Source organism: Lontra canadensis, unplaced genomic scaffold (genome assembly GCF_010015895.1).
Source record: "Lontra canadensis isolate GAN:19392208 unplaced genomic scaffold, GSC_riverotter_1.0 scaffold96, whole genome shotgun sequence".
In the NCBI taxonomy this organism is placed as follows: Eukaryota; Metazoa; Chordata; class Mammalia; order Carnivora; family Mustelidae; genus Lontra; species Lontra canadensis.
In genome coordinates this window covers 843,074-870,435 of record NW_022631090.1, presented here as the reverse complement: position 1 = coordinate 870,435, position 27,362 = coordinate 843,074, and the positions used below count along the sequence as shown (strand labels likewise).

Below are 27,362 nucleotides of genomic sequence, written 5' to 3'. Positions count from 1 at the left end.
CCATCCACCATTAATTTATATACCCATCTCCCTGTCAGACGTATCTCAACTTGACACCCTTAACCTGGAGTTGTTTTTTTCCCCCTAGTCACCTTTCCTTCTCCCCAAGCATTTTCTTGCTCAGACTCTTCACCTCACAAATCAACCTTGTAGGGCAGCTTTCAAGTGTCTGTGTCTGCAGATTTATTGTCAATTGGGATTATTCTCTGCCCTAAGTGTAATCAGCAAGTTTTAAGAGAAGGTTGCTTGTTACCAGTCTTACATCTTTTGTGTGGAAAATGTTTGTTTGGATAGGAAAATTGGATAGTAGGATGTTTTAAAGGATGTTTTCACTATTTTATATAACAGTCTTTAAGACCATCAGAATGAGATTTATTTAAATGCAAATGTGGTGTGCAGTTATTTTGTATTTTTTATAGAATTGTGCTTCCTTTTTACTATGCACGTAATGTAGAGTTGACTGTATTTAGTTCAGATCAAAGTCATAACGCAAAATCAAACTGGGATGGAATCTTTCATTCTCAAATCCATTGCTTTTTTGTTATTAATTGAAATACTTTTGTTATATGAGTATTATCTTCTATGCCAGAGCTAATTTACACCTTTTTAAAATACTGTAAAAAATAAAGAACAAAGATAAATACTGTTTAAAAAGGTTAAAATAATCATACCATTTTTTTATGACTCAAGATTCTTTTGTGTTTAGGTTGACAGGTATTAATTTCCTGAAGGTATTATTTATCATCTTTGTGGAGATGGTTTGGTAGTGATGGTAGTTGCTTGCTTTTTTTTTTTTAATAAAAATCATGCACACATGTATATATACATATATCACTGTATCCAGAGTGAATGATTTGGTGTTTATCTTTCCAGCCTTTTTTTTCCAAACACATACAAACATACACTGAATTTGTTTTACAAAAATGGGATCATTATAAACACACACACATATAATGCTAGACTCTGCTATTTTCTTATATGTCATCTTTGCACATCTGTCCATGCTAGGAAATACAGATTACTTTAAAAAAAAAAAAAAGAAAAAGAAAAAAACAACCCTTGGGTGAAGAAAAGCTTTTTAAGAAGGACTCTTTCTTAGTTGTTTTTCTGTTTTCCATCTGGAATGTAGTAGTTACACAGTTTTTGAATGAATTAATAAAGGAGGGGTCTCCATAGTGTGATTAAGTTTCAGTATTTCTGGAGGGTTTCTTTTCAGATAAGACTTTATTCTCGGATGAAGACTGATGACATAGAACTGTAAAGAATGCCACATGGAATCCAATCTACAATATTCCCAGTGTTTTGAGTGATTAAGTGACCTCAGGGATCCTTTGTGACTGTGGTGTTCATTCCACCCTCACAAAGGCTAACTCAAAGAATTAGGGAATTTGGGTGCCTGGGTGGCTCAGTTGGTTGAGTGCCTTCAGCTCAGGTCATGATCCTGGAGTCCTGGGATTGAGTCCTGCATCAAGGTCCCTGCCTCAGTTGGGGGTCTGCTTCTGCCTCTAACCTTCCCCCTCTCATGCTTATGCTCTCTCTCTCTCAAATAAGTAAAATCTTACAAAAAAAAAAAAGAATCAGAATTCTTGTAAGGATTTTTGTGGCCAAAAGGGAAATGGAATCTTTTGGAAATGTAACACAGGTAATATCATCGCACTGAACTTTAAAGAAATGGAATTTAAGAGTTATTCTAAAGGAATAGGGACCTAAATCTATTGGATAAACATAATTCAGTTCTATTCCCTTAGTCTTCTCTTTTGTAACTTCCCATTGGTTTCCTTACCTCTTTTTCTACCTTACTATTTTAGCTTATTCTTTTTTTTAAAGATCGTATTTATTTATTTGATAGAGAGAGAGAGAGAGAGTACGTGCGTGAGCAGGAGCATGAGGACAGGAGGGGCAGAGGGACAGGGAGAAGCAGACTCCCTGCTGAGCAGGAAACCTGATGCAGCCACTGGATCCCAGGACCCTGAAATCATGACCTGAGCTGAAGGCAGAAGGCACACAACTTAACCACCTGAGCCACCCAGGTGCCCCTTAGCTTATTCTTCATTTTGACTTGCTCAGAAGCCTTAATTCTACTTCATATCCATTCTCTGTTGGTTCTTTCAACCCCCCTGCCTGTGGTTGGATTCTTTCTACACTTTTGGGAATATTTCCAAATTTCTGCTTACAATCTGATTCTTACCATATTTCTGGAAATATTTCTGTATTTCTACCTATAGTCTGATTCTTTCCATAGTTATAAATTTTTAAAAATGAGATTCTGACCTATTTTATCCCTGCTTGGCTAGAGCTTTCTGTGCCAGACTTGTATAGGCTGCCAGTAGTATGTGAGATGGATACCATGCTTTGGATACCCACCCTTGTCCCAATCAACTGTGAACCAGGAGCAAAGGACAGAATTCTTGGAATAAAGAAAGAGTATCTGGGCTTGATCCCTGAGCAGGAATGGAGAAGGCCAGTTTCCCTCAGTATAGGCTGTGCCTGTTTTGGCAGGCAGCATGATTTATATATTTATCTCGTATGGCCATTAACCTGAAAATATTGCTAATTGGGAAAGCAAGGCTAATGTAAAACAAACAATTGTGTACATGTTATAATGTATTTTTATAACAAATTTCTTGTTACAGAAGCAGCATCTATTGATTACCAAGAACATTTGAAAACACAGAGAACCAAAAAGAAGAAAACATTTGCAGTCCCCACCAGCTGCAGTTTTCTGAGAATTACTCTTTAAGTGCTCAGTGTGTAGGAAAAACTAAAAGTGCTATGGAAGTTCAGAAAACCAAGGGATGATGATGGAGTAGAAGAGAAGTGGGTGACAAATATGAGGGAAGGAAGAATGTAAGTTAGGCCATGAAATATAGTGAGGATTTCATCTAGAGAGGGCTAGGTATTCTAGTAGGGGTACAGTGGAAGAAGACATTTAAGAGAGAGGTCTGGGCTGTAGATGAAAATTTAAGAGACTTTCACCTATTAGTCTAGTGAAGATATATGCCTCGTATGGGCTATAACGTTGAGAAACAGGAACTCTCCCTTACGGATAGAATGTAAATTGGCAAAATCTTTTTGGTTGGGCAGTATGGCAAGATATATTAAAATTTATAACATGCTGACCCTTTGATCCAGCAGTTTCATTTCTAGGAATTAATCACACAGGTACATTCATGTAAGTATGCAAAGACATAGATGTACAGAGAGTTTGTATAAGATTGCAATTATTCTTTCCTTGGAAGTTTAGTAGAATTTTTCAGTGAGGTCATCTAGGTCTGGAGGGTTTTTTTTGGGGAAGAGTTTTGAGGATTGATTCAGTTTCTTTAATGATTATAGGTCTGGTTAAGTTGTAAATTTTCTTTTTCAACACACATATCCAGGATTTTAAATTTTTAGCAGAAAGGTTAATCCGGATGTCTGGCCTGCTGTATATCACTTCATGTTACAACTGTGTTGAGTGCTAATCCACACAAATTTGAGTTTAATTTCACATTAAAAAAATGTTTCTATAGCTTTTATCCTGAGTGATCAAGGACGAAATAAAATAAGTCTCTTATTTCTTACTAATGTGCATTTTATTTTCCAGCTACAACATCAACGACAACCACCACCACTGTCACCACTACCACCACCACTACCACAACCACCAGTGGCTTTACCTTGAACCTAAGGTCACTGATGTCATCTGGGATTAACAACATTTTTCCAGTTGGCATTAATTCGCTACCGTTTACTTCGACTGTTAAGTAAGGCTGTTTCTTTGAAAATTTATGTGAATTTCATTTTATTTATCATGTACAAGGTATAATTTTCTTGTATAGCTTTAGAATAGCGTTTGAAATTTGGGTAAATGACTCGGTCGAAGGAGCAGATAAAGGATTTCTGTAGCTTAGGAAGTGGAATGATTAATAGCGCACCTTTGTTTTATTACCATTATCATTATTACTAATAATAGCTAACATTTACTGTGCAATTACTGTATGTTTAGCTAAGTGACAGTGCGTTACAAACATCATATCGTTTAATCCTCACAGTAACTCTATGAAGTTGGTGCTTTTTTTGTTCCCACTTTATAGATGAGGAAACTGGAGCATGTAGGAATTTTATACTCTGTCCCTGGTAAAGGTTGAGCCCAGATTAAAATTCAGGCAATTGAATCTATGCCATGTTCTTCTCTAATTGTTTGTGTTTTTTAATTAATTTTTAAATATTGAGACCATTGTAGATTCACACGTGCTTCTAAGAAATAATACAAAAACTTCTGTGTGTCCCTTACCTAGTATCCCCCAATAATAACATCTTGCAATGCTATTGGTACAAGTGATACCATCAAGATATAGAACAATTCCATCAGCACAAGGATCCTTCCTGTTGCCCTCTTATAGCCACACTCACTACCATCCCCTCCTTTGCCTGACCCTGGGCAGGAATGAATCTATTCTCCATTTCTATAATCTTGACATTTAAAAATGTTACACAAATAAGTTCTAAATTACGTGATCTTTGGGCATTTTTTTTTCTAGTCATACTTCCTTGAGTTTGTCATGTGCATCAATAGTTCTTTTTTATTTCTGAGTAGTAGTCCATGGTATTGTAGATGTATTACATAGTTAACTTGTTGATGGACTTGTTGATGGACTTCTAGGTTGTTTCCAGTTTCTGGCTGTTATGAATAAAGCTGCTGAGAACATTTGTGTTCAGGTTTTTTTTTTAATGAGTGTAAGTCTCATTTCTCTAGGATAAATGCCCAGAGTGCAGTTACTGGGTGATATGGTTGTTGCATGTTTATTTTTTTTTTAAGATAATGCCAAATTCTTTTCCAGAGTGACTATGCCATTTTACACACTTGACAGCAATGTATGAGGGATCCAGCTTGTCCACAGTCTCACCAGGATCTGATGTTGTCACTATTTTTCATTTTAGCCCTTCAAATATATGTGAAATGTTATCTCATTGTGATTTTAATTTGCATTTCCCTGATGACAAATGATGTTGGACATCTTTTCATGTGTTTATCTGCCACCAGCGTATCCTCTTTGGTGACATGTCTGTTCATGTCGTGTCTTTTGTCTGTTTTCGACTTGAATTTCTTTTTTTAATTTCAAGTATTGAGAATTATATATACTAGGTTCAGTCTTGTCAGATATGTGGTTTATAAATATTTTCTCTAAATTTATAACTTGTCTTTTTGTCTTTTTAACAGGGTACTTTGCCAAACAAAAACTTTTAATTGATGAGGTCTAGTTTATCAGCTTTTCCTTTAATGGACCATGTTTTAATGTCAAGTTTAGGAGCTCTTTGTCTAACTCTAGATACCAAAGATTCTCTTATTTTTTTCTAAAAATTTTACAGTTTTATATTTTGCAGTTAATTTTTGTATGAAGTATGAGTTTTAGAGTAAGGTTCATTTTTTTTTTGGTCTGGGGTGTCCAGTTTTTCTAGCATCATTTGTTGAAAGACAGTCTTCAACTTCTTCCATTGAATTACTTGTATACCTTTGTCAAAAATCAGTTGGACATATTTGTGTCAAATGTTTATTCTGTCTCAGTTGATACAATATTTTAGGATTTTTCCTCTTTAGCTTAATGATATGGTGAATTACACTGATTGATTTTCAAATGTTAAGCCAGCCTTACATACGTAGGATAAATTTGACTTGGTCATGACATACAATTTTTTTAATACATTTTTGGATTAGTTCGATAGTATTTTGCTTACTACTTTATAATTTAAGTTCATGAGAGATATTAGCCCATAGCTTTGTTTTCTTTCGTTTTTTATTCTGTCTTTGCTTTTGGTATGTGGATAATTCTGGCCTTATAAAATGATCTGGGAAGTATCCTCTTCTGTTTTATAGAAGGAATTATATAAAATTGTATAAAAATTGTATTTGTTAAATGTATGCAGAATTCTCCAGTGAAACCTCTAGGCCTGGATATTTCTTTTTTGGGAAGTTTTAAGTTACAAATCAATTTCTTTAATGGTTCTAGGACTATTCAGTTTATCTGTTTCATCTTTGGTAAATTTTACTAGTGTGTGGTATTCAAGGAATTGGTTTAGTTTTCTAAGTTGTTGAATTTATGACTATAAAGTTGGTGATATTTGCTTTTTGTGCTTTTAATAGCTGTTTCATTTCTTCTGTTGGTGTTCTGTACCTTTTTTTTTTTTATCAATTTTATTCATCCTTTCCCAAAGAAGTAGCTTTTATTTCACTGATTATTCTCTATTGTTTTCATTTTCAATTGCATTGATATCTACTATTTATTTTTCTTTCCTTCTGATTGTGTTGGCTTCATATTGCTCTTTTCCTAGTTTCTTGAGGCATGAACTTAGATTACTGATTTGAGACTTTTCCCTTTTCCTAATGTGAATGTTCAGTGCTATAAATATCCTCACCATTGCATTAGCTGTGTGCCACATATCCTTTTTTAAAAAAAAAGATTTTATTTATTTATTTGAGAGAGAGCGAGGGAGCAAGCGGGAGTGCACGTGAGTGGGGGGAGGGGCAGAGGGAGAAAGACAAGGGTTTTGATCCCTGGACCCTAAAATCATGACCTGAGCTGAAGTCAGATGCTTAACCAGCTGAGCCACCTCAGTGCCCCTGTGTACCACATGTTCTATTATGTTTTATTTTCTTTTTCATTCAGTTCTACTTTTCAAATTACTTTGTGAATACCTCTTTGACCTATAGATTATTTAGAAGCATGTTGTTTAATTCCCAAGTGCTTGGAGATTTTCTTGTTTTCTTTCAATATTGATTTCTAGTTTGATCTTTTATAGTTGGAGAACATGCTCTGTATGACTTGAGTCTGTTTGTATTTCTTCAGGTTCATTTTATGATGAAGATAAGAGTCTTTCTTGGTGGCTGTTCCATAGGCCCCTGAAAGTTGTGTTTTCTGTATTGGGTGGAATGTTCTATATATGATGATGAGTTCCTACTTCATTGTATTTTCAGATCTGTATCCTTGCAGCTTTTCCCTCTATTGCTTCTTTCAGTTGTGGAGAGTGGCAATTTGAAGTCCCCAACTAGAATTGTGGAATGCTCTGTTTCTCCCTTTAGCTCTAACAGTTTTGCTTTTCGTATTTTGAGGTTTTGCTGTTTGGTTGCCTACATGTTTAGGATTGTTGGCCTTTCCTGGTGATTTGATTCCTTTATCATTATCCAGTGTCCCTCTTTGGTAATTTTCTTTGCTCTAAAATTTACTTTATCTGCTATTAATATAGCCATCTCTTTTAAAAAATTAATCTTACTTGTATGTCTTTTTCTGTCACTTTACTTTCAACCCATTTGTGTCTTTGTATTTGAAGTGAGTTTCTTGTAGATAGCATATGGATGGATCATAATTTTTATTCAGTTTCTGCCTTTTAGTTGATATATTTGGCACATTTACATGTAAGCTAATTATTGATATGTTAGGGCTCAAATCTGCCATTTTATTATTTGTCTTTTGTTCGTTACTTCTGTTTTTGTTTTTCTTTTTTTTTTTTTTTTTAATTTCCCTGTGGGATACTCAAACATTTTTTAGGGTTCCATTTTGTTCTATTTTTATAGTGTTTCTGAGCATATTGCTTTATATAATTTTCTTATTAGTTGCTCTAGGTATTACAGTATACATATGTAACTTCTAATAGTCTGTTCATGTTGACATTTTACCACTTTGGTAATTCCATTTAGCACCCTTAACTCTTCTTACCTTTTAATTGTCTCCAGTATTTACTCTGTGTACATTGAACACCATGTTATGTGCTGTTATACTTTTTGCTTTAGCCATCAAATATGACTTAAAAATTCATGAGAAATTGGATAGTCTATTATACTTACCCTTTTTACTCATTTTGACTTCTTTCCTTTAAGAAGTTCCAAGCCTTCTTCTGTTTTCATTTTTATTTTCTGATTAGCCAATTTTCAAGGGTACATTTGCCAGCAACAAAAATCTTGCAAGGGAATATATTTATTTTCCTTTCACTTCTGAAGGACATTTTCACCAGATAGAGAAGTTGTGGTCAACAGGTTTATTTTTTTTTTCTTTCAGTACTTGAAAACTGTTGTGACACTTCCTTTTAGCTTCCATGGTTTAAGATGAGAAATCTGCTGTCATTCGAATTGGTAGTACCTTTTAAGTAATGTGTTGTTTCTCTCTGGCTACCTTCAAGATTTTTTTTTCTTTCTTTATCCTCAGTTTTCAGAAATTTGAGTATTATGTGTCTTAGTGCAGATTTCTTTGAGTTATTCTGTTTGGGGTATGCCCAGCATCTTGAATTTGTAGATTTATGTCATTTGCCAAATTTGGGAAGTTATCACCTTAATTTTTCAGAATACTTCTTCAATCCCATTTTCTCTTTTCCTCCTAATCTGTCATCCTCCAATGGTATAAATGTTATCTCTTCTGTTATTGTCCTCTAGGTTCTTTTGATTTTTTTTTCATTTTTGTGTCTTTTTTCTCTTTGCTGTTCTGTAAATTTTATTGATATACTCTCAAGTTCACTGATTCTGTCCTTTGTCATTTTCACTCTTGTATCAGACCCTCTAAGTGAGCTTTTTAGTTTCCAGTTCTATAATATAATTATAATATAATTTCCATTTGATTGTTTTTCATAACTTGAGTTTCTTTGCTGACATTTTCTAGTTTTCATTTGTTTCTAGAAAATTCCTAATTGCTTGTTGGAGCATTTTTTTGATGGTTGCTTTGAAATTCTTTTAGAGAATTCCAGTATCTGATACCTCTCAGTGTCAGTGCCTTTGGCTTATCTTTTCTCTTTTGAGTTGTGATTTTCCTGGTTCTTGATAAGACGGATAATTTTAAGTTGTATCCTAGACATTTATGTCTATTATGTTAAGGGAGTCTGGGTCCAATTTTAATTTTTTCAAATCAAGTAATCCTTTCATTTGGGGTATAGTACAAGGGTTGGGTATGTTTGCATCTTCAGCTTCCTACTAGACCCTGCCCATACCACCCCAGGACAAGTGGAGTACTGACTCATACTGCCTCAATGCAGATGAGTGGTATGAAAGTTCAGCTACCTCCTCAGCCCGACTGACTCATTCCCCATGAAAGTGGGGCAGCGGGTCACACCACTTCATTGCCTCAAGTGGGGATGTAAGCTCAGCCCTCAGCTGGGTCCCTGGGACCCCCGAACAAGAGGAAGTGGGGGACTAACTCATACTGCTTAGTTGCTGCAGAGCAGAGGCAGAATTTCAACTTCCTTTTAGGCACCACTGGTGGAAAAGGAGTGAGGAAGCAGGATATCAACTATTCTGCATCTTATCACTTCATTCAGCCTCTTGATGCTGGTTTGGTATGGAAGCTTAGCTCCCCACTAGGCCTCACGGACACAGGCTCTGGGGAGAAGGAGGTTGGGGTACTGACTAGCCCTGCTTTGCCCTGCCTCATTCAGGTTGATTTCTCCAGTAGGTGTGGAGGTTAAGCTCCTCACTGAGCCTTGCTGACACTAGGGGTGGTGGGAAGTAGAGTCCTTACTAGCTCCAGCTTGCATTGCTTTGTTCTGTCTCAGTGATGCCAGGTGGGTATAGTGGTTAAGCTCCCCATTGGGTCCCACTGGCACTGGAGACAAGTGGTGAAGCCTAATGGTAACTAATCCTTTCCCTTATTAAGTCTTGTTGCCATTGGGTGGGTATTTAGATTCAGCTTGTCACTGGCCTTTGCTGACAGAACCCTGGTAGAGGAAATAGAACACTACCTGCCTCTCCTGAGCAGAGAATTGATGATTACCTCTCTGCTTAGTCCTGCTGACACTGCCCCAGGAAAGGAATCAGAGCATTGCCTGGTTCTGCCAGTCACAGGCTGGAATTTCAGCTACCTGCTTAGCTTATTTGATACCACCTGGCAGGGGAATCAGAGTTCTGCTTGGTTCTTCCCAGTGGAGGATGGACGATCAGCTGCCTACTTTGTTTTGTGGATGCTACTTAGATTTGGAATGGATAATTTTCACTAAGAGCTATGGGGAGAGGGAGTCCTATCTCTGGCCATATGCACCCAGGATGAAACTTGCATCATGCTGAGCTGAGGGCAAGGGAAGGGAGCAGGTGTGGCACAGAATTTAGCTGTTCTTACTGAAATTTGGTAGATTTCCTAATAGATTTTTTTAATTTGCTGTATTCCTTTAGGATAATTTCCAAAGATTTTAAAATGGTTGTTTTAAAAATAATCTTGACTACCTATGCTGGTTCTGATGGGAAGCAGGTCTGGAAAATTCATGTGATAATTTCTTCTCTAAGTCCTCCTGTTGTTATTCATTTAAAAAATATGGTTATACTTTTAAAAATGTGATCATATGGTCTTACTGTATCCTTTTTCAGTTCAATTGTAACTCCCGTGATGACTTACGGTCAGCTGGATGGTCTGATAAACAAATGGAACCTTGATTTAGAGGATCAAGAGAAGTACTTTCTTCACCAGGCCACTCAGGTCAATGCTTGGGATCGTACCTTGATTGAGAATGGTGAGAAGGTAAGAAGATAGTCTCATTAATCTACCTGTATTGTACAAGTATTTTCAAAGTCTCAGTAGTCTGCCTGCATTGTATAAGAGCACAGACCTGTTTTGTGGTTAATTTTTTATCTCAATATTGGTGATCAACTGAAAAATATTTTCCTTATGTAATGAGTGTCCTGAATTAGGAAATTGTTTATATTTGAAGTGTATATGAGAAAATTAGTATTGCCTTAAAATTATAACATAAATTCAAATATTTACCTTATCATATTCTTGTGTTCCTTTATAGATTACTACTTTACATGGAGAAGTGGAAAAAGTGAAACTGGATCAGCAGAGGTAGAACCTTAGACTCCCTAGGTTGAAAGATTAAATATCTGTTTCTTTGTCCATTCTTTTTTCCTTGTTGAAGTTTTTGACATTTATTATGACACTCCAAGTTCCTTTCATCAGCCCTTCCGTTGACTTGTTTTTTCAGGCTGGAACAAGAATTGGATTTTATCCTGTCACAGCAGAAGGAACTGGAAGATCTCTTGACCCCTTTAGAGGAGTTTGTGAAGGACCACAGTGGGGCTCCTTATCTGCAGCTAGCAGATGAGGATCATGGGAAGACGTAAGTAACTGAATAAAGATCAGGGAATGGGGCAAGACTTAGCTACTTAAAAAAAGGAAAAAATAGAATTGAAGGGCAGGGAATAAAAATTGGTAGAAAAGGACAAGTTCTCATAGTTGCCATTTATCAACCTACTTGGCTGTTTTCCATTTATCTTTTCGGGATGCCTGAAAATGAAGTAATCATTCTGGCAGTTTTGTTTTATAGCATTTTTTATACTTACTAATCTCAAGCTTATACATGACCACTGTAAAGTTTTTATATTTGTCAAGTTTGTTCTTAAATTAGAAATACAAGTTTTATGTGTGTGGTGTCATAGTACCATGGGATATTTATGGTGTCCTGTTTATATTGACTCTTTTAAACCTAATGTTCATGCAATTGCTTCAGTGATAAATCACTGGCTATTTTAAAGGCAATTTGTTAATCTGGGGGCAGACTGCATAGCTTTCAAAAATTGAATGATTTTGTCAGTGTCTTGGGCTGAATCTGTGTGTGTGTGTGCGTGCATATGTGATTCAGTCTTTTTGTTTATAATATTACCAAGCAAGTGTCCTCACAGTAACTTTATCTCTCTGGAACTGAAATTTGGTAATCAGGCCAAATAATGAAGTGTTGTCTAAATGTGCTACATAAACCAGACTGAGACCAAATCAGACTCCCTTTGGTAATGGACTATTAGTGAGTTAAGACTGAGCTTATTTTCTAAAAGCTTGCAAATTAACTTTTTTGTAGGTGCATGAAATATGGCAAATACAGCTAATCTGTATGGGCCCTAGTTCTTTTTTTTAAATTAACATATAATGTATTAGTAGCCCCAGAGGTACAGGTCTGTGAATTGTCAGGTTTACACACTTCATAGCACTCACCATAGCACATACCCTCCCCAATGTCCATGACCCCACCACTCTCTCCTCTCTCCCTACCCCGCTCTCCCCCCAGCAACCCTCAGTTTGTTTTGTGAGATTAGGAGTCTCTTATGGTTTGTCTCCCTCCCGATCTCATCTTATTTCATTTTTTTCCTTCCCTATCCCCCAAGCCCCCCACTTTGCCTCTCAAATTCCTCATATCAGGGAGATCATATAATTATCTTTCTCTGATTGACTTATTTTGCTCAGCATAATACCCTCTAGTTCCATCCACATCATTGCAAATGGCAAGATTTCATTTCTTTTGATGGCTGCATAGTATTCCATTGTATATGTATACCACACCTCCTTTATCCTGGACCCTAGTTCTGTTTCTGCTTTTGTATTTCAGCCTTTGTGAATCTTTTTTTTTCTCTGCATTGGTTTCTATGCATTCTATCATTTTTTGAAGCCTAGAGAGTTACATTCTTGGACATGAATACTTAACTATAATTTGAAGGAATAATAGAAACTTAGTTCTTTTCAATTATTTTTATGTAGTCAGATTTATATTGTGATGGAATCTTTAGTAGGATATTCAGCAATCAAGGAAACCAATTACCTTTAAATACGCTGGGACAGAAAGGCAATAAATAGTTAACAATAAATCTCATTGAATCCTTTAATCTTTATAGATATTAAAGTTGAAAAACTCTGATCACTTTAATTCATAAAGATTTTATTGACTAGATTAAGTGTGTATGTATGTGTGTAAATATTTTGCGTGGAAATCTAGTTTGGAATTTAGCCAACTAATATTTGCTGTGTACTTAGAAGATTTATCTACCTTTGATTATTGTTAATCTCATTTCTCAAAATATCTTTTGTTGGATGATGGAGTATATTTATGTAAGGTTTTACTTTGAAAATTTATTTAAAATCATTGAAGACATCTCAGCACTTATTGAATACACCTAAACACCAAATAACTTACTATGTATCTAAACGTCTTACGAGTTCATTTTAAGAGCTAAAAGAGCTTTGTTGCTTGGGAGGTCCCTGGAACATTATCCAGAAGGTAAATAGGTGACTATAAAAATGCCGAGTTGGTTAAAAGCCTTCACCTATGGAGTCTTTTTAGAATATGGTAATAATAAGGTCATGAATGCTGCCTACATAAAAATGTGCCATTTGTCATAACTGAGACCTACTTAGAAGGCAGGGGGAATTGGTGCAAATCCAGCTGGCAGTATCATCTTCGTATGTCAGTAACAAGACATAATGGAGAAAGCATTTCTTGTTAATCTGCTTATTTTACCTGCTTTTTCAGTTACAAATTAGCAGAAAATATAGATGCTCAGCTGAAACGAATGGCCCAAGATCTCAAGGACATTGTTGAGCACCTGAATAGAGTTGGAAGTCCTGCTGACACTACTGACCCGGTGTGTGAACTACTTTATCTATTTAGACAACCAAGATTTAGTATGAAATTAGCATTCTGTGAGTTCCTTTAGCTGGTCATCTTCTCCTGTCCTCCTGTGCTCCTTACCTGCTTCTATAGATATGAACTTGGGGTATAGTTAAGTGGGGCAAGAAATATTTAGGAGCAGAATAGGTTATGAGATTTTTTTTAAGGTTTTATTTATTTATTTAATTGACAGGGAGAGAGACAGCAAGAGAGGGAACACAAGCAGGGGCAGTTGGAGAGGGAGAAGCAGGCTTCCTGCTGAGCAGGAAGCCCCATGAGGGGCTTGATCCCAGGACCCAGGGATCATAACCTGAGTTGAGGGCAGATGCCCAACAACTGAGCCACGTAGGCACCCTAAGGTTATGAATTTTTGTGATTATTCCCAGGAGGGTAAAAAAAAGGACTTTCCTCCCTAAATTTTCAGGGGTTTCTCCCTGTTCTTCACAAAACTAAATATGTCCCTATATTTATTTTTCTGTTCCCTTACTCATTGGTTAATTCATTCCTCCTTTTACATATTTTTCTGTGTATTAATATAATTGTGAGTATATGTGTTTGGGTTTATTAGGTATATCCAGGCAGGCCTCAACTTACGACTGGGTTATGTCTTAAATGTTTGATAAGTCAACTACTTGACTCTTACAATACATTTTTTCATAGAGACTTTGTTATATGTGGTTATTAGGTTTCCACCTGCCTCATAGGATCTACCTACCTCATAATGTAAGTTTATTTTAGCATGGGAAAATAAAGCTGAGGCTCCAATTAGAGCTGAGATGTTTTGAATTACTTTGGCCATAAGAAAGGTTTGGTACTTTTCCCCTTTATCTATGGCCTAATTAAAGAGCTTATTTCCTCTACCTTTCCAAGTTGTCTTAGCAACTAAATGGGAGTTCTTCTTTTCCCCTCTCTCACTCCATGGGAGTAGTGGTAAGAGGATTCTTCCCATTGTAGGAACTGCCATTGTACATTCTGTCTGTTGAGTATAATTCGGAATGGGACCAAGATCTGGGTTGGTGAGGACAAAGGATATATATTGTGATTATTCTTTAGTAAGCTCTTTGTCCAGTCATACAGATGGTTCTTTATCTATTTACACATTACTAGCTTTTTTAATTATAAAGAGACAGCATGGTATAGTTGAAAAAGCATTAGAATTTTATTTAAGTCACTTAATCTCTCTGAATCTTAGCTCCTTCTTTTGCAAAATGTCAAGGGTCGACTTAAATGATCTTGAAGTCCCCTCTACCTATAAAAATTATGCCATTCTCTACTTTGGGTGAATCTAAAATTGACCAAAGATAAATATAAATTAGTCTGGGATTATCCATGCTACCATCTTCTTGTGTTCAATAGATGATCAAAGAGTTGACAGATTATAAGTTTTCTTTTTATGAAATATTAGCTCACTATTGTGATTATAAAGTCCACAGTTACTTTATAAAACAGTTTTTATGTGTAAATAAATACATGCAGATTTAGGCATGAGGCAGAGGTGATGTCTGGTCTCTCTGTGTTGAAATAAAATAAGTTTCTGAACAGAGTAAGTGAAAAGGGACTATAATCCTATCCTTCTCCTTTTTCTCTACTTAGCCTTGGATTGTTTTATTTTATTTTGGTAGTGGGGAGTAAATGGTGTGAGTCTTTTGTTTTTGTTTTTCTGTCACAAGGGTGATTGAGATGTTTAAGATGAGTGAATTAAAGATAATTGTTGCTCCATAGCAGGACAAAAGAAGCAAGAGATCAGCAACAATTCATCTCTTTTCTCAGATAGCATAAATGATTGGGTGAGAAGCAGAGAAAATATTTGCTGAACAATAATATTCTTGAAGATAATTTATTGTAACCAGATCAACAAAGCTTCCTTACTATAGGCCATACACCAGGGTAGGAAAATAGCCACAGTGTTTAATAGTATTCACAATGATGGGATTTACCTGTTTATTTTTACTGTTTGTATGTGGGGCGGGGGTGGAGGGAGAGGGTATGGGGGAGGGGGTAGAGGGGAGGAGGTACGGAGGAGATGGGAGAGACCACCTGACACCTAAAATTTTTATTAAGCAGATCCATATTATGGTATATGGTCTTCAGTTACATTTTCTTACAAAAACTCATTGTTCCTACTACAAGTTGTATTTCTATTTGTTATGTTAAAATGCATTAAATTTCTGTTTTCATTACATTCTGTTCTTTTAAGTGTAGTAACATTTTCATTTCCTCCTACTTTTATTTTAAAAAATTTTGAATGTCTAGTGTGTCTCATTACAAAGTTATTACATATACTTACTCAATGTATTATGCTTGGGAAGTATAGAAATCTGTGAAGAAAATTAAATCATCTCTATTACCAGTACCCTGCTAATATATTAGTATATTTTTTCCAAGTCTTTTTGCTATGCTGGTAAAAATTCTCCTTTTGTTTTAAATAGCATTGGAAGCATACATATATACAGTTTTGTATTCTGTTTTCATTTCATATTCTTTCACATGTTTTCCTAAAATTTTAAGCATTCTTTGAAAACTTTGGAAATCTTTGAAAATATTAATGACTCTATAATATTTCATTAGAGGTGACTTTACCATAATATATTGAATTACTTTTTTAAATTGGTGGAAAGATCATTTCCAGTACTTCGCCATTATACAGTTGATCTCTATGACCACTTATGTTTAGATTTGATTATTTCCTCTGAATAGATACCTAGAAATAGAATATATTGAGTTAAAAGGTATGAATATTTTGAGACTGTTGATATATATTGTAAAAATTTACATTTTGAAGGGCTGGGTCAGTTTTTATTACTATAGGCTGTATAGGCATCCACCTATTTTCTCCACACAGTTGACAACTGAGTATTACCATTTATTAAAAATTGCTGACTTGGAAATCTTGCTATTTGCAAGAATATGGTTGGAACTTGAGGGCATTTTGCTAAGTGAAATAAGTGAGACAGAGAAAGACAAATACCATATGATCTCACTTATGTGTGGAATTTAAAAACGCCAGCACCAAAAATACAAGCTTGTAAATACGGAGAACAGATTGGTGGTTGCCTCAGGCAGGGGTTGGGTGGTGGGTGAAATGGGTGCAGGTGGTCAAAAGGAACAAATTTCCAGGTATAAAATAAGGTATGGGGATGTAATGTACAACATGATGACTACTGTTAACAATACTGTATTGCATATTTGAAAATTGCCAAGCGAATAGATCTTTAAATGTTATTATCACAAGAAAAAAATGTTTTTAACTACATATGGTTATGGATGTTGTTAACAAGACATATCGTGGTGATTATTTTGCAATATATACAAATAGCAAACCATTGTGTTAAATGCCTGAAACTAATAGAATGTTATTTGTTAATTATACCTCAACAAAATTTGCTGATTTGGTTGAAAAAAGTAATGTTTTAAATTTTATATGAATTTCTTGTCTTGTGAAATGTCTTTTAATATTTGTTTTTAGTTATTTTTATACTGTGGTAGTCAGTGTCTTATTGAATTATAGGAATCAAATTCTTAACAGTTACAAAATAGTTAGATTGAAGTAATATAAAGATGTAATGAACATTACAAATATGAAATAGCAGAAAAAGCCATTAATATTTTCTATATCCTCAAAAGAAATGAAAAGTCACTTCCTAATTTCAATTTTTTATGTTTATTTTATCATATCAGAATTATCATAATCTAAAAATTTTGTATGTGTGTTTAGCTCCAGCAGATCTGCAAGATCCTGAATGCTCATATGAACTCTCTACAGTGGATTAATCAGAATTCAGGTGGGAGTTTATTTGTATGTGAAGCTGTCTGTTACTGCAGTTAGAAAATGTGATGCAAGGGGCGCCTGCGTGGCTCAGTGGGTTAGGCCTCTGAATTCGGCTCCAGTCATGATCTCAGGGATTGAGCCCCGCATCGGGCTCTCTGCTCAGTGGGGAGCCCGCTTCTCCCTCTCTCTCTGCCTGCCTCTTAACCTACTTGTGATCTCTCTCTGTGTCAAATAAATAAACAAAATCTTAAAAAAAAAAAAAGATGTGACGCAAGTCAGGTTTTGTGCACCGTGACCATGCTCAAATGAGAGCTTGGTTATAGGGGTATTACTTAACTTACAGTATGTTTACATTAATTCTGAAGAACTATAATTGTTTTTATAAAATGGAACATGGTAAGAATAAACTAGAAACTAATGAAAATAGGGGCTGTATAGGAATGAGGTGGAGGAGATAGGGACAGAAGCAGGACTTCCCTATGTTTATATCTTAGTATAGTTTTGACTTTCTGGCCCACATAAAAGTTTAAATACTGAAAAACTAGAATTAAGCCAAAAATACTGGGAAGGAAGACAAATGCTAAACTGAATACATACAAATTGAAACCAGACAAACCTATAAAGCTGTGACATAATCATGTAGCTCAGATAACTTTTGAACATGGTGTTCTTGATAGTACATTCTTACTAGGATATAATCTTAAGGACAGAAAGAACTGCAAAGAAATCTTAAACTTACTTAAAAAGTTATTGTTAGTTTCAGAATTATACTATGTTTCTATATATTCTAATATAACAATATTATTGCCATCCTATATATTGTAGGATAAAACAGAAGCATAAGGATAGTGATGGTAATGGAAGACAAGATAAAATAGAAGATATTATTCTGTTCCTTCTTTCATGTTTGTATCGTAAATTTGATGCAAATATTAGTATGACTTCTGTTCCCTTGTTTTGTTTATAGAAAGGGCCAAGAAGCAATGACACCCCACTAGCAAAGAACAGCACATCAAGCACCTAAATCTTGGTTTCTAAATACCATTTCTATTAAAAGTAACCAAGGCTTCTTGGGGAAACATCTAATCTCAAGTTTCAGGCAGGGAATGTACAGGGTGAGTTTGGAAATTTTTTATTTTTTATTTTTATTTTTTTCAGAGAGAGAGAGAGAGAGAGAGAGAGAGAGCAAACACGGGGGGAAGGGACAGAGTAAGAGAGAGGGAGAGAGAATTTTAAGCAGGCTCCTTGCTCAGCACAGAGCCTGACTTGGGGCTTGATCTCATGACCCTGAGATCATGACCTGAGTGGAAATCAAAAGAGTCAGATGCTTAACTGACCGATCCACCCAGGTACCCTGGGAACTTTTTTATGCAAGCAAATAGATTGTTCAAAACTAATGGGGTTATATCAGGACAAGCCCATTGTGCTTGAATGGGCTTCTATTGGCCAAATTAGGATAGTTTGAACATCAAAAAGAATATCAGTAATGGATTATTATAATACCCTGAGGGGAGATATCCATGAATCTGCAGTGATGGGGGTTTGGAGGGGAGGGAGAGAGAGAGAAATGGGATGTGCAGGGAAAAGCCTTTATAGAAGTGTGCCAGCTAATAATTGTAGAGAGAATGATGGAATTAGAGAACTGCAATTAAAAAATTTTTAACAGAGCATTTTTATTAAGCCTACCCTGATCTTGAATACCTTGCCTCATTTATAAAATGTTTCAGCTGTCAGTCATTTCTTGGCAGAAAAAATATGCCAGAAGGAATGGACCAAGTACAAATTGCATATTACTGAGTTAATTTATAAAAGCAGTTTTGTTGAAGTATAATTTACATACCGTAAATTTCACCCATTCTAATTGTATAGTTTAGTGAGAAAGTCACCACTTTCCCTCCCCAGCATCATGATGATTCAAGCAAGGGTCATTAGTGAATGCTAATACTACTGAGTTTAAGATTGTTGAGGAACACCTTTACAACAGAAATATCTGACAAGTACCACTTTAACCAGGTGATAAAGTTTAATGTCACTAACAGTGCAATAACTCGATGTGCCTCTTGATCTGACATGATAAGAAATAAATAATATCATATATATTATTTTCTTATCAAAACTGGTTTATCTGAATCTAATCATAAAAAAACAATCAGACATTGTACAGGTGCGACATTTTGAAAGATAATGTAGTATTCTTATAAAAAAAAGTTTAACTGAATAAAATCACAAGAAAATAATCAGACATTCTATGTGTAACACATTGTTAAACATGTGAGACTTTTTAAAAAAGTCAGTCATGGGGGGGCGCCTGGGTGGCTTAGTGGGTTAAGCCTCTGCCTTGGCTCAGGTCATGATCCCAGGGTCCTGAGATCAAGCCCCGCCTGGGTGGCTCAGTGGGTTAAGCCTCTGCCTTTGGCTTAGGTCATGATCCCAGGGTCCTGGGATCAAGCCCCGCATCGGGTTCTCTGCTCAGCAGGGAGCCTGCTCCCCCCCCCAACTTCTCTGCCTGCCTCACTGCCTATTTGTGATCTCTGTCTGTCAAATAAATAAATAAATCTTTAAAAAAAAAAGTCAGTCATGGGAAACAAAAAAATTCAAAGCCAAGTTAAGGGGATTGTCTCAGATTGAAAGAATCATAACAATTAAGTCTATCATGTTAATTTTGGATATGGATCAGAACCAAGAAGACATTTTTCTCTTTTCTTTTGTCTTTTCTTCTCTTCTTTCCTTCTTTCTTTCATTCTTTTGTTCTTTCTCTCACTCGTTTGCTTTCTTTCCTCCTTTCTTTCCTTGCCTGCCTTCCTTTCTTACTGCCTGCCTTCCTTTCTTCATATTTTTTATTGAGGTATAATTGATCTATATCATTATGTTAGTTTTAGGTATACAACATAATGATTCGATATATACACTGTGAAATGATCATTATAATAAGTCTAGTTACAATCATAAAGAATTACAAAAAAAAGTTTTCTTGTGATGAGAACTTTCAGTGTTTACTCTCTTGGCGACTTTCAAATATACACTACAGTGTTATTGACTATAGTTGCCATTCTGTACATTACATCCCCGTGACTTATTTATTTTATAATTGAAGTTTGTATCTCTTGACTCCCTTCACCCATTTCGTCTTCTCCCCTCTAGCAAGCACTGTGCTGTTCTGTGTATTTATGAGTTTTGTTTTGTTTTGTTTGTTCATTTGTTTTGTTTTTTAGATTCCACATATAAGTGAGATATGGTATTTGTCTTTGTCTGACTTATTTCACATAGCATAATACCCTCTAGTTCCATCCTTGTTGTCACAAATGGCAAGATTTCATTTTTTATGGGTGAGTAGTACCCCATTGTGTGTGTGTGTGTGTTTGTGTGTGTATCAAATCATCTTTTTCTAAAAAAATTTAATTCCAATATAATTAATGATGTATTAGTTTCAGGTGTATAACATAGTGATTCAACAATTTCTATACATTACTCAGTGCTCATCATGATAAGTATACTCTTAATTCCCCTCACGTATTTCGCCCATCCCCCCACCTACCTCCTCTCTGTGTTCCAACTCTTCTTTATCCATTCATCCAGCAATGGACACTAAAGATTAGGGCCATATCTTGACTATTGTAAATAATGATACGATTAACATAGGGCATATTTATCTTTTCAAATTAGTGTTCTTATTTTCTTCAGATAAACACATGGTACTGGAATTGCTGGATCATTGGTGGTCCTGTTTTTAAAATTTTTGAGGAGCCTCCATACTGTTTTTCATAGTGACTGCACCAACTTATATCCCCATAGCCCCACCAAAGTGCATGAGGGTCCTTTTTTTCCCACGTCCTCTCCAACACTTATTATTTCTTACCTTTTGGCTAATAGGCATTCTGACAGGTGGAGGTGATGTCTCATTGTGACTTTGATTTTCATTTCCCTGATGATGACTGATGCTGAGCTTCTTTTCATTTGTGTGTCTTCTTTGAAAGAATATCTATCCATGTCTTCTGCCTATTTTTAATTGGATTGTTTTTCTGCTATTGAGTTGTATAAGTTCTTTATATATTTTGGATAATAACCCTGTATTGGATATATCATTTGCAAATATCTTCTCCCATTCAGTGGGTTGCATTTTCATTCTGTTAATGGTTTCCTTTGCTGTGCAGGTTTTTTAGTTTGATATAGTCCTATTTGTTGTTGTAGTTGTTGTTGTTTTATTTTGTCACCTTTGCTTTTGGAGTCAGACCCAAAAAAAATCATTGCCAAGACCGATGTCAAGGAGCTTATCACTTGTGTTTTCTCAAGAAGATGTTATTTAGAACAGTTGGGGAAACTGGATAAGAATTGTGTATTAAATGATATTAATGAATTTTTTATTTTTTTACATGTGTTACTGTGGTTGTGTAGGAAAACATTTTTATTCTTAAAAACTGTATGCTGCATTATTTAGAGAATTGTCATGTCTAGTTTTCTTTCAAGTGGTTCGACAAAAATCTTGTGAAAAGAAAGAGATTGAGCAATTTGAGGCAAAATAGTAATGGGGGATTAATCTACATAGAGGATATACAAGTTTGTGATTTTTTACTATTCTCTCAACATTCTATAGATTTAAAATAAAAATATGGGGGAAATAATTTTTATAGACTTTTGCCTAAAATATGGAATATTAGTGAGACCTCAGTAATTGAGATAAATGGAGGCTAGTTAGGCAATAAGTTGTTACTCTTTTTGAAGACATATTATGAAAATAATACACATTTTCTCATTTCTCATTTCCAGAATCCTCATTCTCTTCATTCATAGAGGTCATCAACCCTGAACTTCTTTACCTTTTTTCCCTTCTAGACATACTTATACCATCCTCAACTGGGTATAGAAACTATCCTTTTCTAAACTCTTTTGAATCATCAGAGTTCTATAGAACTTAACAGAGTTGAGTTCTATATTGCCTTAGTATTCATTACCTGATAGGGAGAAGTTTCTGGATGGGTTCAAGTCAAGGCATTACCACTTAATAGTTGTGTGACCTTAACTGTTAGTTAATCTCTCTGAGTCTGTATCTTCATTTGAAAAATGAGGGAGAATATTTACCCTTCAGGGTTTTTTTTTTTTTATATGGACTAAAAGAAACAATGTTGAACTTTCCTTAAGCAGTGCCTGGCCCAGGTTGGCAGTCAGTAATAGTGGCAGAACTGGTTATCAGAGATTACTCTGTATATAGGAGAGAGAGAGGGGAAGAAAGAAAACAAAGCCATTTGATTCAAAAGGTAGCTATTAAATTGGCCTAGGAGGCAGTTCCAGGAAGATTATCACTGAAAATTACTTACCTTGAAGAAGTTGTAAGAATGGCTGAGATATTATAGGGAGAATGTCAGTGACTGGAAAACGCTTAGGAATAAGATTATGCAAAGTTTGACTCTGTTGTCTTTCTGTATGTTGCATGTTTTCCTACAATGAGCAGTGCATCTTGGGTAGAGTTAGGGGATGTCAAAAATGTAAATATGCTGTAAAGAGAGATAACAGTAATTTTTTTTTCTCTTGGCTGGGATCTTCTTTGTCATAAGTAAGATATCAAGGCTCTCAGCCAGTGCTTTCCTACTAATAAAATTAAGGTTGCTAGTGCTGCAGAGGACTTACTTTATATAAATGAAGAAACTGTGGCCCAGACAGGTTAAATGACTTCTCTAAGAACACACAATTACGGGCAAAGCTAGGACCAGAATCCAAATTTCCTGATTACCAGAACAGTATTTTTTCTCCTTATGCTCTCAAAACAATTCTAATGCAGGCATCACTGGATGTGAAAAAAAAAATCTTAATCATGTACCAACATTAGAGGAGAAGGGTTTTCCAAGTATGATAGTGGTAGCACTTTGTGTGGGACATATTTTCTAAGTGTCTGGGTAAATTTCCTAGTCAATACAGGGTAAAAAGAGTAAGACTGTGGATAGTAGTGATTTCTGGGAGTTATTTTTTGCTTAAAATTCAGTTGAGCTGGAGACGCAATGAGGTTTCCCCTAGGTTCTCAACTGAGACAGTGGAGGTTATGATGAAGAGAGGGGGAAAGCCCAGTAATTCCTGATGCTGTGGAGTCCTTTTTGCTGTTCCCACCTAAGGAATCTTTCCTTTTCATATCAGGAAATAACATGATCAAGTAATGGAGAGTGTCAGGCTTCAATTATACTAAGAGAGTTTTGTTTTGTTTTGTTTTGTTTTTGGTGGTGGGTGTGGTTCATTTTGCTTTTTAATAGTTAATGAGATCATATCTGCTGAAATCGTCTGTGGACTGTGAAGTTTAAGGTTAAACTTCTCAGTAAGTCCTTTTACTCACATGCAAGTGATAGTTCTAGAAAAACTAATTAATGTGTCATTTTAACAATGGAAATAATATATTTTTTCCTGAAGAAAAATCTCTGTGTAGTTTTGTTTTTTTAAAGAGTTTATTTATTTGTGTGAGAGAGAGAGTGAGCAGAAGCAGGGGAAGGGGTAGAAGGACAGGGAGAAGCAGGCTCACCGCTGAGCAGGGAGCCCGAGGCAGGACTCCATCCTTGGACTCTGGGATCATGACCTGAGCTGCAGGCAGACGCCCATAACTATATAGGCTTTTAAAAATGATTATAATGTCAAAATCTGTATTTTAAAAGGTTTCTGGGAAATGTTTTTGTGATTTAATATCCTTAACATTGGTATGAATTTTTTTCCTATTGTAAGACATAGCAACTGTAATGTTAATAGGATCATGTATTTAACTTAAGAATTGGCTTATCTTTAAAAGTGACTTAGAAACCACACAGTATACTTTAAATATGTTAAAAGATTGCACTGTCCAATCAACTGTTCAGTATTCAGGAGTGAATTAAGGAGAAGAAGCAGGCCCCTTTTCCCCTCTCACCTCCATAGAACTGTGATGGGACTGAGCTGGAAAGTGGTCAGAGAGAAGTACAAGAGCATTGAGTCAGGGAAAGTCTGAACATGTGCTGATATTGCCCTGTTCTCAAATTTGATAGTCATCCATTTTTTAACATTATCTTTGCGCCTTTTCTTCCTGATCAGTATAGATAATTGAGAGTTAAGAGTAGCAATAGTCAAATACCACTTTCCTCTCTTGTCTTTCTCTGTATAAATTTATGGCCTTATTTCAAGGTTTGCTTGATGGCAATGCTGCAGTCACATATCTGTCTTCTGAGTTGGCAGTCACTGAAACTGCAGCAGCTCCAGCTCTTCTGGGACCACTTAGGACAGAGTTGACAATCAATCTGGGCTAATTTGCTATTCATTTTAAATATATGGAGCTCCTTCTCTTAGAGAGTGGGGGAAGTAGGGGCGAAGGACAGACATTTTTTGTTTCTCCTTATACCAAACCATTGTCTATAACATTAATATTTATCACATGCCACAATAAAAGGGTGGGCAGCATGAAAATCTTAAACTTATCATTATTTAGAAGTTCCTTGAGTATTTTCATGGCGTTTTGCTTTTTTGGTGAGGTGTCCAAAAGTATCACAACTAAAATGTATTTCACCCATGATCTTTGCAGTCTCTTATGGGTTATAACCCCATAATTGTTTAATAGCCACTCACAACACTTTGACTGCTATTTAGGGAAGAAAGGAAAGACTCCTTGGAGTAACTAAAAATGCCATAAAGAATTTTGTGCTCTTTCCAAAAGACAGTCCCATTAGCACCGGGTCTCTGATCACCTTGTTTTTCCTTTTTGATGTAAAACATTCTCAGTTTTCTAGTGTGATGTGACTAACTCTTGAATAAAATGCCTTCAGGATCATTTCAGAGAAGCAGTTTTTTGTGATATGTCACAGTTGTAATTCATTTTTACCCAATGTTAATATTTATTATTTGAGGGGATTATATTAAATTAGAGTTTTCAGGGTTGGGTATTTTTAAACCTTTTTTTTTTTGAGACAAAATGGAGGTAGATTTGACATATAACATTATATTATTCTCAGGTGCACAGTGCCATGATTCAATATTTGTATGTATTATGAAATTATTGCTACAATTAGGTTGACATCTGTCACCTTACGTAGTTACAAAAAAGTTTTTTCTCATCACAAGAATCTTGTGATGACAACTTTTAATATCTGCTTTCTTAGAAACTTTTTTTTTAAAAGATTTTATTCATTCATTTGAGAAAGAGAGAGAGAAACAGAGAAAGCACAAGCAGGGGAAGAGGCAAAGAGAGAGGGAGAAGCAGATTCCCCTCGAGCTGGGAGCTCAACATGGGACTCAGTCCTGGGACTTGGAGATCATGACCTGAGCCAAAGGCAGAAGAAGCCCAGCCATCTGAGCCACCCAGGAACCCCTCTTGGGAATTTTCAAATATGCAATATGGTATTTCACAGTGCCATATTTTTTTAAAGAAGCTTGGTCCAGATAAATGCTTTAAAACTATTTTTATTAGTTTACTTTCATTCCTCTTGTATCTGAAGAGCATCAAATGCTGAGATGCCAAAAGATGCCTTGAACTCCAAATAAAATATCTTCTTTGTCTTTCATCCTCTAAAATAAAATCTGAGGGGGCGCCTGGGTGGCTCAGTGGGTTAAAGCCTCTGCCTTCGGCTCGGGTCATGATCTCAGGGTCCTGGGATTGAGCCCCGCGTCGGGCTCTCTGCTTGGCGGGGAGCCTGCTTCCTCCTCTCTCTCTGCCTGCCTCTCTGCCTACTTGTGATCTCTGTCTGTCAAATAAATAATAAAATAAAATCTTTAAAAAATAAAATAAAATAAAATCTGATTTACTGGTTAAGGTGGCTTCTTTTACCTCCTCTTTTTCTTAAATTCTTTTGAGAAGTCTTGGTGACATTGGTTGACCGGTGAGGTCATCTGTTGTGCTCTGGAGTGTAGTGTTCCACTTCAGATACTTGAGAAGCAAATGCTCTTGATCTGCCAGAGATGTGGCTACTCACTCTAAGGGTCTCCTGAGCTCAACAGAGACAGGTATTTGCTTCTTCCCATTGCAGTTAACTTAAAGGTATTTTATGTCTTTCCATTGTTTAATGAGCTGCCTCCTTGTCTCCACCGCCCTTTACAGACAAGACAGATTTGTCGTCACATTATTGTTCCCTGATCCTAAATAATCTCTTGTAGGTAAGATTAGGGTACGAAGGTTAAAAATGATGAAGTCTTCAGCTCCTGTTAGGAAATAGTGTGTGATGGTTAACATTCTCAGAGCTCCACTTCTACAATTCCTTTTCTATATGTAAATCCAGATTTGAAATACACTCAATGCATCTGCAAAATTAGATTTCTCACTAATCCTGCGTATGTACATTTTGTGCCCAAGTGAATTTCCTCAGCTGGAGAGCTTCCCCAGATGAATTATATGTAACATGATTTAAATCACTCCCAAATAGCAGGATTTATATTGTTTGTGGGATATACAGATTTTTCTCCAAAGCAATTTTCTTCCTGTTAGTGACTAAAAACTATAAATATGCTGGTGTCTTACTATAATGCTATCTTTGGGACCATGCTCTATGACCATCTCATAGATAAAATGGCCTGATAGTATTTCACCGATGAAATTTCTCCCTAGATGGGGTTCAGATAGGCCTGCCTTATTTTGAGCACTTCAGTGTTTGAAAGGACAACAAATGGCATTATTCTGTGGTGCCAGTTATTAGCTCAGCATAGTACTTTTTCTTTAAACCCCTCACAGCATTTGACAAACAGGCACACTGTAATAGAAAAAGCACTCGTAGATGGGAGTCTGAAGATACGAATCCTGATATCATTTTTCATGAGCTTTGGCCTTTGGGAAGCTACTGAACCTTACCTTCTTGACTTTTTAATTCTCTCTATCCTGATGGATATTGTGGGACTCAAATAAGGTAATAGGTGTAGCCATTTTGAAAACTGAAGTACTGTATAATGGGAATGTGTTCTCTCAGATACAAGTTAAAACCACATAGCTGTGACTCTTAAATACAAAACACCTATTATGGGCGGAGGCACTGTTAATCAGTGTAGGAGGTATAAACATCAATGGCGCACTGCCTTGAACAGGTTCAAAGTGTGGGGGGTGGGGGCAGCAAAGAAAGAGAAACCTAATCGTTAGTTGATTTCCTGGAAGAAGTAGAATTGAAATGAGGCTTGAATAGTAAGTGATACTTCAATAGGATGACTGTCTGAGGACCAGTTAGGATGTAATGTAATAATAATTCTACTACCTTGTTTCTGCCATTTCGTCTCCAAGAATTCAGGATACCTTCAC

The 27,362-nt window shown here is 35.9% G+C and overlaps 1 protein-coding gene across 3 annotated transcripts in view; it reads left to right on the top strand.

Moving 5' to 3' along the window:
* NUP62CL (nucleoporin 62 C-terminal like) overlaps nt 1-27,362 on the top strand; it is a 43,066-nt gene that overhangs the window by 2,693 nt on the left and 13,011 nt on the right. For all 3 annotated transcript variants that reach the window (XM_032837129.1, XM_032837128.1, XM_032837130.1), the window contains 6 exons: nt 3,584-3,743; nt 10,316-10,466; nt 10,741-10,790; nt 10,930-11,064; nt 13,243-13,354; nt 17,096-17,162. In XM_032837129.1, the coding sequence (XP_032693020.1) occupies nt 3,584-3,743; nt 10,316-10,466; nt 10,741-10,790; nt 10,930-11,064; nt 13,243-13,354; nt 17,096-17,162 (675 nt within the window). The remainder of the gene's footprint in view (nt 1-3,583; nt 3,744-10,315; nt 10,467-10,740; nt 10,791-10,929; nt 11,065-13,242; nt 13,355-17,095; nt 17,163-27,362) is intronic.